The sequence below is a fragment of the Pelodiscus sinensis genome, chromosome 1, assembly GCF_049634645.1.
Source record: "Pelodiscus sinensis isolate JC-2024 chromosome 1, ASM4963464v1, whole genome shotgun sequence".
NCBI classification, from domain to species: Eukaryota; Metazoa; Chordata; order Testudines; family Trionychidae; genus Pelodiscus; species Pelodiscus sinensis.
In genome coordinates this window covers 84,266,399-84,284,046 of record NC_134711.1, presented here as the reverse complement: position 1 = coordinate 84,284,046, position 17,648 = coordinate 84,266,399, and the positions used below count along the sequence as shown (strand labels likewise).

General features: G+C 42.3%; 1 protein-coding gene across 3 annotated transcripts in view; it reads left to right on the top strand.

Annotated features, from left to right (window-relative positions):
- BLTP3B (bridge-like lipid transfer protein family member 3B) overlaps positions 1-1,683 on the top strand; it is an 89,822-nt gene extending 88,139 nt beyond the window's left edge. For all 3 annotated transcript variants that reach the window (XM_075934105.1, XM_075934115.1, XM_075934124.1), the window contains one exon: positions 152-1,683. In XM_075934105.1, coding sequence (XP_075790220.1) covers positions 152-280 — 129 coding nt within the window. In that variant the 3' untranslated portion in view covers positions 281-1,683. The remainder of the gene's footprint in view (positions 1-151) is intronic.
- Positions 1,684-17,648: the final 15,965 nt, after the last annotated feature.

The following is a 17,648-nucleotide window of genomic DNA, read 5'->3' as shown; positions in this document are numbered from 1 at the left end:
AATGTCTCCACTGTGTCCTACCCCATCACAGCTGCACCCTAGCTAAGAGGGTAAGCATCTGGGCCCAGCCTTTTTAAATGTTATTCTGACAGGAGAAAGTTTGCAGTACACGAAATACTAACATCTTTCTTTTTCAATTTGATTATTTCAGCTTATTGAAGAAAATGAATGTCTTAAACAGGAACTAGCCAGAGCTAAAATGGCTCTGGCAGAGATTCACATGGAAAAAGATACTCTGCTTCATCAAATAAAGAGGATGACCATTGAACATCAACAGTAGTGGATATTGTGTTTCAAAGATTACACTGGAGTAAGAAGGGCTGTATTGAAATATTGTTTGTGAATTAGTGAAAGACTATCTTTTGACATGAGCATAGAACAATAGGTTTGTGGAATAAATACTATTCTGAGAATTTATGAAGGAACAGGATTAGAAACTGCCATGTGTTATTTCTGTTTATCCCTTTTAAGCAGAAGTGATACAGGAAAAATCAATTTATACTGTACTTTACTAATTTCCCTAACAAAAAGGATCTGAGCATCTAATTTTAATAATCTTGGAAGAAAAATCATCTGGGGGACAGACAGATCTGATGTTGAGATGGTTCAATGGGCCAGAGAAGATGTTTACATGAGTAATTGAGTAAAGTGCATACCATGCATCACTGATATATTGTATCTTTATTTGCTAAGATTAAATGATTTTACTGTTAACAAATACATACTTTAAAGAAGATTACATTTGCACTATAAACTGAATGGGTCTCATTCTCTGGCCATTAGAAGTTAACATAATTGGCCTCAAAGTGGCCCAAAGTCAGTGTAACTGGCCCAGGCAGGATCACTAAGTTTGAATAATCTTCCTGTGGCATAGAGACTTACTAGCATTGGAAGAGAGCACTGTATACCTGGGTAATGGATTGGGACCTTGTAACAAAAATTGTAGCAGTGGATTACTTCTGCAAGACCAGTCCTATGCTTCAAAGTGGGTATTGCAGACTGGTGCAATTTAGATCATCCCTTAAACTATTGTATACCATGCAGAAGGACTTGCTGTGCAAAGAGACAGCAATGGAATCAGTGGTATGTGCAAAGATGAGCTCTTAGCCATTTTTACACACCCCTGATCCATATGCTGCATGGATCAGCCATGGCCAATATACTGTTCATTTGTTTATTAAAAAACTACTAGAATTTATAAATTGTATACCACTGTGATTGGGAAAAAAAACTTTAGAGAATCATTAATTACCCTGTTGAACTTGTGAAGTTACAAGGAAGTGTACTTATGCAGTTTAAACTGTGGGTGATTTGTACAAACTGAACTATACTTTTCAGCTAAAAGAACTGATACATATATATATAAATAAAAAAGCACAAAATCCAGATTTTTAGTGTGTGCTTCTAATCAATTTTAATAACAAATGAAAAGTTGTACATTCATTTAAGACCTTGTTTTTGCTAGAAGTAATTCACTGAATAATTTAACTAGTGACCTTGTTGCGTCTGGCAACTGAAGACATTTTAATTGATATTGCACTTGTTGTTTCTGCACCATAGGATATTTGAGGGGAATTTTGTTTGAGGATATGCAAACAAATCTATCAAAGTCTTTAATATCTTATGATTTTACTTTGCATATTTGGACTATGAAACTGTTTAATTAAAGTTTTATGTGGGATATCTTGGAGTCACTGTGGATAGTTCACTAAAAACATCTGCTTAGTGTGCAGTGGCAGTCAAAAGCTAGCAGAATGTTCAGAACCATTAGGAAAGAGATCGCTAATAAGAAACCAAATATAGTGCCATGGTTTGGCCACAACTTGAATACTGTGTGCAGTTCTGGTTACCCTGTCTTGAAAAAAGATACATTAGCATTGGAAAAGGTACAGAGAGAGGCAACAAAAATGATTAGAAGTATTAGGCAATTTCCATATGAGAAGAGGTTAAGATTGCCATCCCTTTCCCCCCCCCCCCCCCCCCAAGATTGGCGGCGGGGGGGGGGGGGGAATTAATAGATGTCTATCAAATTCTGAATAGTGCAGAGAAGGTGAATAAGGAAGTGCTATTTACCCCTCCACATACACAAGAACCAGTGGTCATCACCCAGTGACATTAACAGGCAGCAGGTTTATAACAAACAAAAGTAAACACTACTTCACACAATGCAGAGTCAACCTGTGTGGAACTTATTGCCAGGGGATGTTGTGTAGACCAAAACTATAATTAGGTTTAACAAGAAATAGATAAGTTCATGGAGGATAGGTTTATCATTGAGTAAGAAAGAAAACAACAATACCAAACTTATCTTTATTAGCATAAGGGAATTTCTCTTTCACTTTAAAAAGCTGCTTGTGGCAATTCTGAATCTTGGGATTCTGGCCCTGCTTCATTTACATTCCAGTACTGAATGCTTAGAGCTACTTTACAGTAATAGGCAGTGTTTGGGAACCGTTTAAAAGATACAAGTAGCATTTTTTGTGCTGAGTTGTACAGTGTACTTGATGTTACTGAGAAAGATAACATCCTGCCATTTAAATCCATGTTCTCTACTGAAAACATGTAAAGGAAACGTTAGCATGTTAATTTTTGATATGACAAAGTTTAAAAATGAAGCCTCAATATGTTAAATTACAAATGGCAACTGATGGCTTCAGATTAAGTACAGAATTATAATTCATGCTCAGAGCTCTGCTACCATTCATAAACCACTCAAGTTCTAGTCTTAACATTTGTATCAGAAGAAGAGCCTCTTGAGCCTTTTATTCATTGAAGAACAATCTATTATCTTTGATGGAAGGGGGACTGAAATTCACACTGAACTTTGATTCCAGAGGGCTCATGGCTGAAATGTTGCCACGACTGTATTTGCTGTTTTTCCAGGTGAATTTAAATAAGCCTCAACTAAATTTAATGCTAATCCACCATCTTTAGAAATAATGTTCAATGCTAAGATTAAGAGTTAACCTGTAACTCACTTAGATCCCATGCCAGCTCAAAGAACCCTCCCAGAATGTATACCAACCATGTTGGCAGACCATTGGTGAGCAGCACTTTAAAAGAAAAAAAAAGTCATGCAAAATTCCTTGCAAAGAGGCACACCAGGAATACAGCTTCCTGAGTTCCTCCTCTGCCTTATAGCATTCCAAGATAACTTCTTTCATTCTCTACTTTCAGCCTGCCCTGCTGCCCAAATCTTATGGCTCTTCCAGTCCTCCCTAATGAATCTTAGTAACTTCCATGACTCTCCCCATAAATCCTAGATAATTGACCCTGTTCCTTAATCCAAACCTACTGTTTGCTTTTTCATGCTTTGCTAAATTTGGAGTTCTAACTGGTAGGCTAGCTTTTAAGGGCCTCTTTCTTCTCTTATAATCAATCACATATTTGACCTCAATTGGCTAATTCCAGGTGAAAGCTAGTTTCCTATGGCTGATGTGTCATGTCTTTAAATTTATTCATGATTAGTAACATTGAAGTCAATGATAAAATTAAACATATCAACTATTTTCAGTGTTGCGGGCATAGCACATGTGAAGACATTACAGGAATCAAAAGCAAGCAAGCCACAATGTGAATGTATTTGGTGGGAACCAAAGTGAATATCCTCAGCCTAGTTGTTGAGACGTTTAGCACAGAATGCTAAAGAATTACTTTAAGTTCATGGATGACATGGTAAGCTGCCCATTTGTGGAGGTTAGCATCCTCCATCCCCTTTCTGCCTGAGGCCCCACCCCTTTCACCTCCCCTTCACTGCCAGCATCCTGAGGCCTCATGTCTGCCTGCCCCTTCCCACCCAAGTGCTTCTAGTCCCAGAGAGATCCCTCGGTGATCCCCAGCTCTGGAGTGCCTTGCAGGTAGCCCCAGGACTCCCATCCCCAGAGCACCTGATGGGTGGTCCTAGCACCTCCAACCTTGAAGCACTGGGCAGGCAACTCCAGTGCCTGCAGCTCCATATCAGATCCAGCTACCTTAATTCCCAGGGTCAGCTGTTCTAGCCCCTGCCCACTTCAGGGAAGATGAGCAGCCTGTCTGGGCTGGGACCAGAGGGGAAGCAGCAGAGAGCCTCAGTTGGATTGTGGGCAGGGCCATGCCTAGGTGTTGGGAAGGCTGAGCCTCCCCTGGCCTAATATACCTGCTACCTATGTTTAAGTTCATTTACATCCAAGTGCTAATGCTATAGCTCCCTCTTTTGTGTCTCATTGTACAAGCTGAAAAATGGTGTCAGTAACATGTCAATGAACATCAAAGAGCAATCAATCAGCTCTAAGTATTTGCTGAAATCTGTAAATCCATCTACCTCGACCTGGGACCATGGTGTGGGACTGTATCAGAAAACAGCTGTGTTCTTTCCCACCCCTAACTTTACAATATGAGTTGGAATAGCAGTCCCTGAGGTCTTTTACATCAGTTATTACCCCTATAGCCACAGAATCATGGACTTCTTAGTAGACCTGTGCAGTGCTAAAGTGGCGACACCCTCCCATCCATTGTGTAGAGACTGATCCATCATGAGTCTTAATGATGCAGAACAACTTTGCATCAGTGTAAATTTCACACTATGGTTTTGTACCAGTGTAGGGCCTGATCCTGTGTTCCTTACTTCAGTATAAAATTTCTACTGAAGTAAAGAACAAGAGTCCATATATAGGATTACTACACAGAGAAATTCATTTAAATGAGTGCTGTATTCATAAAGAAATGTGTAGCCAAAGGCTAAGGAAATTGTTTTGAGCTTCAGCAAAAAGTGGAACACAATGAATCAAGGCTAATTAAATAATGTCTTTGTGAATGTTGATCTTGGAATTAATGCGGAAATATGGTTAAGTTTGAGCTATATACTATACATGTCCTTATATTCAATTTTTAAAACGTTTTCTTTGAAATTTTCTTTATTGCACTTATAAGATGGTTTCTTTTTAATTGGAAATGAATTTCCTCTCTAAACTAGTAAAAAATCAGTAATAATGCTATTGAGGGCAGTGGAGTTACTGAAGAGAAAAAGTAGTGCAAGTTAAACACACACAAACACACTTTTTAAAAATTCCTCTGGCTGCTTAAAGGATAAATTATTTGCTAGATACTATGGGAAAAGTTCACAATAATTTGTTTAAAATATTTTTTTTAAATGTTAAATGTGAAAATAATTTTTTTTCAACTTTCTGATTCCCCCAATTTCTTAATGCAAGTTTTAAGATTGTGCTATAGTGTTCTTTTTGGGGAAAAAAAATTGACAGAGCTAACTCGTCCAAAAATATTCTTCTGACAACGAGTACAGAGTCTGTCACCCAAATAAGGCCACAAACAGGTGTGTGATATCAGATTGTAGAAAGGATGTTTCATAGGGAACAACTAAGGGTACGTCTAGACTACGTGCCTCTGGCGACAGAGGCATGTAGATTAGGCTACCGGACATAGTATTTGTCGACCACCCAGGTATGCCTCCTGGGATGAGGTTTGCCTGGGTGGTCGACAAATACCTTTGATGTCGGCAGGGGAGCGTCCAGACTATCGCGCTGAGCCAACAAACAGCTAATCAGCTGTTTGTCGGCTCAGCTCGGCAGCCATGTAAATTTAAATGAAGCGGCGATTATTTAAATCGCTGCTTCATTTTACTATGTCCGGTAGCCTAATCTACATGCCTCTGTCGCCAGAGGCATGTAGTCTAGACGTACCCTGTGATACTCCAAAACATTCCCAACTTGATCTATTCACAACATAATTTTATCCCCATCTTTCCATATCCTCTACTTTTGCTTTCATTCATTTTTATATCATAAACGTATGTCTCACTCTTGGAAACCTTAAAGCATAACCTACCAAATCTTTATTCAGCACTAACTTCAGTGCTAAATATTGTGTTGGTCACAGTATCATTTTGGAAATAAAAAAAGTGAAATCCCACTTAATAAAGAGACATTTTAAAATGGTTGAAGTTCATAGACAGAGGATAGTAAAGAAATGGTTTTGGCTGGAAAAGAGTAAATGAGAACTGTTTGGCTCATATGTTCACCCAGCACAAAGTTTTGTTGAATCCCCATAACTTGATTTAATCAATCTCAGAAATTCACTGGGAGGCCTACTAAAGGAAAAGTGATACTCTGATTAAAGTACAAATAGGGAATGCTGCCTTTAACAATTTATCTTGGGAAACAAACTTGCATCATATCTCAATACAATGTTATCATGAAGTGGTTCAGGATTGCTGTTGTGAAGCAACATCACAGTATGATGATATTGTACTGGTCAAGAATGTTTCACAGCATTGAAATGCACTAGTGAAACTAGAATTATCATGAAAAAATCTGGATACTTAAATGGGAAAAATATAGCTAGACCAACTAATTCTCAGAAGTAGTAATAGTATTAAGGTATTCTCATCACAGAACACCCCCAAATAAATGTAAGTACCATAACCTATAAGGTATCCTATCTGAAACCTCTACTAGATGGTAGTACAAGAAGTCATGTTGTATTACTGCTTCATTTCCCTAGAGTTACCATATATTGTCACTGCTCGATTTCTTTGTCCCATAAGCTGTCTTATTAAACCCATGAAAATCTCCGTATGCAAGTGCTGAGTTCTTATCTTGTTGCAATGATTAATTTTCATAGCAATATTTAAGATAATGACTGTCAGATTTTTTTTATTTCTGCTTTCTTTCTGACATGCCATTTTGCTCTTGTCTTTAAAATATTTTGCCAATTCTTTTTTTTTTAAAGGAAAAAACTCCTTTGCCTAGAGTTGGTTAAAATATATTATCTTAAACATCATATCCCTTTTTACAATAAAATATTCATATTTGCAGAACTTCATCTTTGCTGCTGAAATGCAAAGTCTTGGAAACTTGTTCTATTTCCTTTCTCATTACATAGATAAGCCACTTTGCTTGTATAATGTCAGTTTCTTTGTATAGCATTGTAGCTAGCTAGAGAAATCTTTGTTTTTCAATCTACTCAATTTTAGTGGAAGGTATGCATCTAAACCACAAAGCTACTTTGAATATGTCAGATACATTAACATTCTAACAGACTGCCTTCATTTCCACTAGATGGCACTATAACAAGGTATATTATTGCTAATTTAACTAAGAATGGAAAGTTATCTAGGCATTCATTCCTTTCTAGATTGTGTGTAGTGTCTCAAGAACCTGCAGCAAGAGTCAAAATCAGTCTCCATGAAATTTACCAAAGAAATGATATTTCAGATACAAAGAATTTCCACACCACCACAATCCTACGCAAGAAGCTGGAGGAAAGAGCATAAAAAGCAGATGCATTTTCATCCAGGTTAATACTTAATTTGGTAGTTCCTTCCCTCTAATCTCTTTAACACAAATCTCAAGTCAAGAAACTCACCAGTAATTGTCTACATAATAATGTTCAAATTCATAGTAAATGGAGAAACATCTTGTAGATATTTCTGATACCTTGGAATATATTATAAAATCTGATAATACATTGAACGTGAACACAGCTGCATCTGTTGACATAATTAGAGTAGAATTTGCTAGAGAAATCAGGGATTTCATACAAAATGCATAATAATGATGACAATCCAGAAAAATCTGTTACATCTAAAACAAAATACACATGCAACATCTTATGAAATACTTCTTGGTGATAAATGGAAAAAGAATTCACCAGAAAAAGTCTATTTAGAGAATTCTTGATTTTTTTTTTTAAAAAAAGATGACCTAGACAAGGTCTTAGTTACCAAGTCTCTAAAAGTATAATCTCCAGCTTTTCTGTGTGTAAATGCTGTGTACAACAAATGCTGACAAATAATTGATGTGAACATTGTCAAAGCAGCATATTAAAACCTAGTAATCATCTGTGGAACCTTAATTTAATCTTTGATCCTCGTGGCCATATTCAAACCTTTTCACTAACATCTGAAGCTTTAGAAATTCAAATGAGGACCTAACTCAAAAGCTTCCAAACCATTTCCATCTGAAGAAATCTCTTATAGGAGTGATGACCTAAAAAGTGATGTGAAACTTTCCTTTTACAATTATCAGAGGCATTTTAGTTTATATGACAGAAAAGGTGTCCTTCAAAATTATAATGATAACAAGAATTGTAGAAACTCCTTGAAATCGGAGTTGAGAAACTGTTTCAATGGACAAAGGCAACAGGAAGTTAATCTCATTGCCTTTGAATTTTACAGCATAACATGCTATATATTCTGCGCTTAAAGAGAATTTAATGCCCTCAGTAAGGGACATAGGTGGAAAACATAGAAAAGAAGGATTTGAAGTTTTCAGTTGCTCTGCATATTCCCAGTTATGGCTACTACACTGCTTTATGGGGCCTCAGGGTAGAGTCTTCTCCAGTGTCCATTAAACCACCTGTGCATTTCTCCCCTCTGCATGTCCAAATGTTTTGACCACTAGGCTTTATAAAGGGGTGCAGAACTTCCTGCCAGCTCAGTTCCTTCCAACTGCTCTACCAGAAAGAAGTGAACTGTTTTGGTCCCTTCAAATCTGTGGTTTTCTCCAGTTCTTAGTGTCTTTATAATTATTTTAGTATGGTTATATCTTAGTGATAAGTATAATCTAGTTAACTTAGTGGGTTCTGGGTTGGTTATGACAGAACAGAAGGAAAATAGTTGGGTGTAGGCAGATGGGCTTAATGGGCCATGCCTAATGAATGAAATAGTGGACAGTCAGGTCTTGTGGACTGAGCCAAAGTTAGGAAACCAGAATCTAAGCCATGGATCAGAGATTGCAATAAGGAAACAGGAGTCAGAGCCAAGGGTCAAACCCAGAGTCAGGAACTAAACAGGGACAGCAGCAAGGTAGGAACACAGTTGGAGTAAGGCTGGGAATAAAGCAGGAGCAGGATTAGAGCAAGATTGGTAAAACAAGCAGACACGAGTGATTGCAACTGTGGCATAATTATTGAACAGTTGTTAGCAATGCTGTTGCTGGATTTAAAAGCATGTCTGTTGGTTCCTCCAGCTAATCAAGTGATCTGGCTAATCACACAAGCCCCCTGTGATTCAGCTGGGAGTCCTCTTTTTCACTAGTGAGGTAAAGCCAGCTGGTACCAGGCTCAGCTACAAGCCCTAATTCCTGCTACCAAGATTCAAGGGACATGCTTCATGCTCAGCTGTCTTCCTGGTTTTGGACAACCATGCCTGAGGTACTGGAAAGAGAGCCATTATCCTTGTGGGTGTCTCATCTTTTAGACTTTCATACCCAGAGTTCACAAGGAAAAGACAGAACATATTATAGGCACTTCTCCACCAGAAGGTCTGTGAGGCTAAACCTTCTGGTTCTGAGCATGCTTCATATCTAAGGTCTAAGAGGCCAGTCCTGGTGCCTGTGCCTTCAATCAGCACATTGAAGAGCTTAAAAGCTCTGGGAAATAAGAACTTTTGTCAAGTCCAGCTCCAGACCCTGTTTCTCAAGCACATAGGGCTTTGAAATCACTGTGGTTGGAGAAGGACAGACAGCTATGGAACTGAGAACCACGTTGTTGGTTCCAGCTGTGTCAATTTTGATGAAAATGGCAAGGGAGAAGATGGCCACTGTTAACAGTGCCAGATCCTGCATGTCAGATTTGTCAGCTGTGTCCAATTCTGACAGGGTCTCTATAGTTCTGGCTTTGAGACCTGGACCAGCTTCAGCTTCAAGGTCTGAGGGGGAAGATATGAGTATTTCACTTGATCCTATGCTGTTTTGATCTTCAGCTCTGGCTTCAACCTCTGGTCCAGTTCCAGGTCTGCTGGAAGAATGGTGCCCTAATCAGTGATTCCTAACTCTGGCCCCACTTTGGGGGTGTAACTGCGTGGAAATCACCTCATTCAAATTGATGTGAACAAATACACAAAGAAGAAAAGAGAGTTATCTACCTTCTTGTAATTGGTATCCTTCAAGACATAGTGTTCATGTCCATTACAATACCCTCCTTCCTTCCCCTCTGTTGAAGCAGCAAGCAAAAAAAACCAGAATGAGGAGGGATATTGGGGTGGCAATAGCATATAAAGGCTGCCATAGTGGCACGAATTCAAGGGGCTCCACGGCCAGCCCCGATGGGAGCTGCTAGGGAAAAACATTTCCAACACTTGTGTGCATCATGCATACACACCTGATTGGAGTAGAATTAAACAACACGTCTTAAAGAACACTAGTTACAAGAAGGTAGGTAACTGTCTTTTCCCTTTGCCCATGCTAGTTTTGAGTATCAGGTGATGAGATTTCTAAGTTTTCGCTGAAAGACTATTCCCAAATCTCACTGACAAACAATTTGGAAGTTTTCCTGATCTTATTTTGAATTTTTCCTCTTTCAGATGTTCTCATTATTCCCAATTATACCATGTAGAGTCAGTCCCTTTCTTAATCAAGATTAACCAAAACACACATTTTAAAATCTTTCCTTATAAATCAACAGTTCCCTTAGGGTACGTCTAAACTACATTCTATTTTCGAAAGAAGATATGCAAATTCCCCAGTTTTGAAAGTGAAAGTAAGTCTGGATGCTTTTTTGGGGGGGCGGGGGACCTTTCAAAAAAACATAAACCTCATTTTTAAAGAAGAGTGTTTTTTGAAAAGGGGTCTCCCCCCCCAAAAAAACCCAGTGTCCAGACTACTACCACTTTCAAAAGATCCGCTTTCAAAAGTGAAATTGGAAGAAGATATGCAAATTCCCAGAGAATTTGCATATCCTCTTTTGAAAATAAACTGTAGTCTAGACATAGCCTTGCTCCTAGTTCCTGGCTCATTTTGGGTCAGGTGATGCTCATAAGACACAGTCTTGCATGAGGTGAGCTATGAAGCACCCTCCCTCTGCTGCCACACGAGGTCTTTAAAAAGATTGCATCAAGGGCTTTTATAGAGAAATTTGCTGCATTAACCACTATTTTGTCATCCAACCACATATCCAGATCTTCAAGAGCACCCAATGGATGCATAGGTCATCTATTACTCCAGCCTCTGAATTAGACTTGATTTGAGCAAAGTTAATCACCTTGTACTTTTCCACTATCTAGTTTCCACCAGAGGAGAGACAGGGAGAATGGAAACTTTTGGCAAGATAGCCCTAGTTGTGCAAAGAGTCATACTACAAGTCCATAGTACACCATTTATTGCGTAGGTGGCTTGTCTGGTCTCCTAACTACTCTGCTATGCAAGTATCATGTTTGTACGAATGTATTTGTCTGAATAGTGCTGCACACACCAAAAAATCTCATTTGTGCTCTGTGTTGATGGTAATCTATTTCTTCAGCTCTGTTCTATGCCATTCACTGCTAGATTGTTTCAGAGGAGGCTTTCCCCTGGATATGCCTTCAGAGGGCCAAAAAGCTGATGTGTGGCATAGGTGCAAAGATTTAAAACGAAAAATAAGTGGGAGACCAAATGTTTTTAAGTCACCTAGAAACTGCAATGTACCGACTAAAATGTAAGAGATTTGTATTGCATTAAAATATATACGGGGTAGTACAGCCAAAGTTTTTACAGAATACTGTATGTTTGCCCATGTGCAGGACTGAGGCACTTAATCAGCATGCACCTCTTACCTAACAGTGATGGCATTTCATTCTGCATTTCCATTTAATGCATGAAAAACAGTCAAGCATATTCTGTGAGCAAAGTGATGTAAAACTAGCACAGTAAATAGGAGCTGTGAGAATAATTATACTGCTCATTCAGCTTGGTGCAATACACCAAATGCATGTAAAGAAATTTAATGAATATGCTCGTTAATTTTAGCTCTTATTATTTGAGCAAAATTGCACCAGGCACAGCATGGCTGATGGAGCCACCATACTACTTATGTCAATGTTACCCCCCATGAATTCATTTCTGAGAGGTTCAGTTCTCTAGTGTAAGCACAGCAATACAGTTCCAGGACATGCAGAAACAGAAAACTCACTTTTAATAGAACATTATAAGGAATGCTCCCCATTGTATGTTTAGCCGGTTCTGTTAGCCAATACCTGAGAAAATTGGTCCCAGACTCTTCCCTTTGTGGCATCTTGAGCTACAGTGAAGACACAAAGAACATTTTACAATTGCATCCTGCTGCTGTGTGGGTTCACAAGGGAAGAGGGATCATTTTCTTACATGCCTTCCTTCCCCATACAACTGGAGGAAGGCATAATTTGACCCATTTTGATGTTTGTTGAATTCCCTCCATCATTCTGATGAGCTGCCCAGAATTCAATGTGAATTCAAGGCATAATCTAATCAGAGCTGTATAAACAAACTATTATTTCCATGCTCTATTATATAATACTCATGGGAATACCATCAAAATGGCATTGCTTTGTCTACATATAGTATTGCAAATTGTGAAGTGACATTCCATCACTTTGGCAGAGAGGAGACTAATTAGCTCTTCTGGGCTTGTGCTGCTTTGAGGGCACACCTGCAAGGCTTGTTCTGCCTGAAAGAGAGGGGGTATGAGTTTAAGAGGAGAACATATTTCAGTTGAAAGGGAGACAAACAGGCCTGCAGACAAATGGCAGAACTGCACTGAAGTACTCTGCAAGAGAAGGGACTGGAGGTAGACCCCATTAAAAGATAATAAACCTCACTGACTAAATCCAAAGGGTGGAATCCAGGAAGACTGCCTGATAGGCAGGCCATCTTTGACTTCCTTTTTTTCACATTGAGTCCCCTCTCTCATAAGGGAAAGAGGTTAGGACTCCTCTTTGTTTATTTAATTCAGAGAAGCCCTCATGCCACAAAAGTGTTTTTTTTGGGGAGGGGAGGGGAGGGTATTAAGAACTGAAAGCAGGGTCTGGAGGGAACTCAGGAAACCTCTGGCCCCCACAAAATGCAGAGAATGTCAATATAACTATGCTTGATACAAGGGGTTTTAAAAAAGTTCCAGAGCTCAACTGTTCCATGCAAGATGGAACTGGAGTACTGGTAAGTGGACACTGAAGAGGCAGCAGCACCAAGCCCATCTGCAACAGTAGTACCAATAGCAATTGCTGCAATAGTGGAACACTTAGCATTAAATTCAGACCATACAACAACAACAGCCGCCGAAATAACTGATGGCCCAGCAGCAGTAGTTTCAAAAGGAAATACTACAGCACATAGTGCTGGGTTGCCCAGGGGGTCATGCTTCCTCAAAGGTGGCTTCTCCCACCAGTTCCAGTGAAGTTATGATGGAGATCACAATGCCTCTGAATCCTTCTTAGTTACATTTGAGAGGGTGTCAGTAGCAGGTTTGGGGGCCCCCCAAAGCAGTGGGATTTGATTCAGTACCATATTTCATGGGGCCAGTGCTTTGTAATCTAGACTTGGAGAGGACAAATGTAAAGTGTCCAGGTAAGCGGGAGGCCATAATGACTCCCTCGACTGTCCAGCAAGAAGGGAGTTGCAGTGCCTCTGTCCACACAATTTGCTCGGCACGTCTTGGCCTAGCTGCAGGCCAAGCAACAGTTTATAAGGCGCAGCCTGGGCAAGCAGTTTTAAGGCCCAGCCCTGGGGGAGGGCAGGGCAGACAGATAAACATTTAATACAAGCGGTTCAACAAGTTTAAAGCTCCAGCTGGGTCCTAGCCGGGTAGGGGTCGGGTCTCCTTGCTGGCAGAGAGTCCACAAGCACTGGGGTGGTTTGCCTCCACAGCAGGAAGCTTGCCACCCGAGAGGAGGGATGGCAGGGGGAGGAGGAGGTATGGGGGACAGGCCCACCCGCTCCACTGCATCCTAGCCCAGGGCCCTGACAGTGGCAACGGGGAAGCCACTGGGTCAGTGGGAATCTGAACCGCAACATGCTGACCATCTCCTCAGCCACCCTGGGGTTGGCTGTCCTTGGGCTTCTTCCCAGTCCCCCCTGGGGGCCTACCTGGTTCGGGCACTGCTCCTTGGGATAAGCTGGGAACTGAGGTACTGGCAGTGTGTCTGTAGGTTCCGGTTCCAGCTCCAGCAGGGGCCCTGGAGGATCGGTCCAGTCATCAGGGCTTGGCAAGGGTCCCGGAGGTCTCATCATGTCTTTGGACCATTCATCAGGGGCCATCAGGGGTCTTGATGGCCCACCCAGTCTTCCCGTTGCGTGCAGTGCAGTGCAGCTGGACCCTTCAATGCTGGGGCCAAGCATCTGGCCTGTTCAGCCTCCAGCTGAGCTCTTATACTCCTAGTCCTACCTTTCTGCTTCCTGTGGGTGGGGCTACGTGAAGCTGAACCCACTCACCAAGATGTCTTAGAGGGCCCTTCCTCGTCCGGGCCAGAGGGAGGCCATGTTGTTGTCCTAGACTCATTACAGCAAACAATTACAAACAAGTAGGCTGTGTCTAAACTGGCCACTTTTTCCAGAAAAGCATTCTCACTTTGTGTGACCTATCTGTCCACAAGAATCGTATGTTAATGGTCTGGTGCCACTGGCATCTTTCTTAGGGGCGGGTAAGCTGGACCCTGGTCTATGAGTCCTGCTCCCTTTGAGGTACCTGGACATCACACTGACAGTATTGTGTATGAGCCCAGTTGTCTTGCCTGCCTGGAGCTACCCAGGGGTTGTCTAATGCCATTTAGAAGGACTCCTTCAGTGGATCAGAGAGATTGTTACTGATTATGGCTTATCTGCTAAGGTCTCTTTCCATTCTGTCTCCTACTGATGTTTGGGTGATTCTGCCTTTAGTGATCTTTTGGCTTCTGCAAAATACTCCATTAGCCTTACTGTGTCAGATAACATTCTTAGGTGCTTCCATAGTACCCCCTGATTTTTTTGTGGCTGATATCTTTATGAATTGTTCTGACACAATAGCCTGGGCCCTTACAAACCTGATTGTCCTCTAAATTCAGCCACAGTGTTCTCTCAAGAATTGTGCTACAACGAGGTCTTGCACTCTCTTGTGGTAGATCTCAGGCCTAAACTATTGATGGCGAGTCCCTTCAAAAATATCAAACTAGTCCAAAATGTCAGACTTTACGTCTACATCTACACTGGCATGATTTTCCGGAAATGCTTTTAACTGAAAAGTTTTCTGTTGAAAGCATTTTCGGAAAAGCGCGTCTAGATTGGCAGGATGCTCAGTGGTTTGAGCATTGGCCTGGTAAACCCAGGGTTATAAGTTCAATCCTTGTGGAGGCCATTTAGGGATTTGGGACAAAATTTGTCAGGGGTGGTACTTGGTCCTGCTGTGAAGGCAGGGGACTGGACTTGATGACCTTTCAAGGTCCCTTCCAGTTCTAGGAGATAGGCAATCTCCATTAATTAATTAATGCTCTTTTATGGAATGTGAATATGCTCAGGGTTGGATAGCAGAAACCTGGGCATGAGAAAAGACTTTCCCTCAGTTGATGGTACTCATGAGTGGAAGTTGGTTCCAGGACTCTTGGACTCTGGCTGCAGTCAAACAGTGGTTCAGGCCTCCATTGCATGTGATGATTCTATTCCTAAGAATATGACCCACCTGAAATATATACATGATGATATAAAAAAATATCCCAGCCAATGTCTACAACTGACAATGGCAGCCTGTGCTGCATTGATAATGGTAGTCCTAGCTGAAAAATTGGCCTAGCCCATAACCATAGACCAGGACTGGCCCTTTTTCTGGCAAGCCATTAATATACAAACCTGAGTAGTGAGCGAGAATGCAGGCTCATTATACAGCCAGTGCGTAACTACTTAGTGAGCCTAGGGGAAGCCAATAATCCTGAGGAAGGAGTGTGTGTAGACGCTGGTATAGTTTTGTCGACAAAAGTCCACTTTTGTCGACAAAACTAGGTAGTCTAGACACACCCTAAGGAAGAGCTTCAAAATGCTCTCTCACTCTCATTATCTCAGATAGTCATTTAGTGTTTGGACAGTTCCTTTTATAGAGTTATCATTAGAAATTTGTATAAATAGTTTCCCTCCTTTATTTTCCCCTTTGGGGATTTGAACGTGATGTTAAAGCGCTCAAGTGCGGTGAACTAGGCATCTCTCAGTTCCCTGCTTCTCTGGAAAAAAAAAAGGAATGGAGTCGAATCAACAAATATTAACTAATATGACTGCCTCCTAAGGCTTTAAGAAATGTACTGACTGCCGAGAGCCCATGCCAGTATCAAGGGCCGGCTCTAGGTTTTTTGCCACCCCAAGCAAAAATTTTTTTTGCCCCCCCCCCCCCACTCCTCCGCCTTTTTTGTTGGCTTTTACACGTTTGCACTTTGCAATGGTTTTTTTTTGTTTGTTTTTGTCCCGGCATTTTAGCTCTATAAATAGCAAACATAATTTTAATTATTTGTTTTCCATAAAGGCAAAGGTGCTTCAAAAAAACTCCCCCTCCCCTTTCATTCGCTGCTGGGTCACAACAGCCTTTTCCCTGCCCCGTTCAGCCCCTCCCTATGGACAAGCACCCCAAATTCCCGACCCACAGGGGCAGCAGGATGCAGGGACAGCACAGAGCCAGAGGGGCATGGAGAACTGGGGGAGCAGGGTTCACTGTGGGGAATGGGAGGCGCAGAGCCAGAGGGGCGCGGGGACCAAGGGAAGCAGGGGGACTGGGGTGCGCAGAGCCAGAGAGGTGTGGGGAACAGTGTGGGAGGTACAGGGGTGGTGCAGGAAATGGGAGGTACAGAGCCAGAGGGGCGCAGGGATAGGGGGAGCAGGGGCGGCACAGAAGCAGAGAGTTGTAGGGAACAGGAAGAGCAGAGGTGCAGAGGAGCTGGGTGCTGGGCGCAGGGGTGGCGCGGGGAATGGGCGGTGCGGAGCCAGAGGAGTGCAGGGTGGGGCGGGCACAGCGAGCCGGGCAGCCAGCAGGGAGCGGTCTCTCGCTGGAGAAGGGGGCTGGGGCCATGGCAGGACTGGATCCAGCAGGGTGGGGTGGAGCCTGGCCGCACCACACTCCGCAGCCAGCTCCCGGGGACACACAGCCAGAGCCGAGCTCCCATGGCCCTTTAAAATTGGCAGAGTGGGCGCAGCAAGCCGGCAGCTGGCAGGGAGCAGTCTCTCGCAGGTGAAGGGGGCTGGGGCTGCGGCAGGCCCACAGCCAGCTCCCGGGGACACACAGCCAGAGCCAAGCTCCTGCAGCCCTTTAAAATCGGCGGGATGGGGCCAGGCATTTCCGGGGACGGCTGCTTACCTGGAAATGCCGCCGCTGGAAATGTGCCACCCCAAGCATGTGCTTGATTTGCTGGTGCCTAGAGCTGGCCCTGCCAGAATCTGATAGCCATTCTCTCTGTATACACTGTTTGGGGGAAGCCCACATCCCGCAAAAATGTGAGCACTAGTCAAGCCTGACCACGAGACTGAGAAAAGATAGAGAGCTCCACTAGAGACTGTTCGATAAGGTTATACAACCTGCTGAAGTGCAAGACACTTCCTCTAACCAGGACAACTCTCCAAAGAAAAGGGCTACCTCCCCACCCCCCCAGAAAGCCACAAAGAAGAGAGCTTCTTCAGCTTGCTCCCTCCTTCCTTCCTCCTCCCTAAGAATTAGCAGGGGAGAGAGACCTGGAACATTTGGGGCCACTGCCACAAAATCAGCAGGCAGAGCCCATACTGCAACACTTATACCAGTACGCACCTCGTTGGTGCTGAGAGAAGCACCAGTGCGCCCTTCTCTTCCAATGATGCTTAAGAGCTCGGCACCACAAAAAGCCGTGGTACTGCAGGCAAAAGCAACATGCTTTAACAAGCTGGTACTGCCTTCAACGCCACTGCCCTCAGCACCATCTGCACCGGCACTTGATATAGACCTGCAGT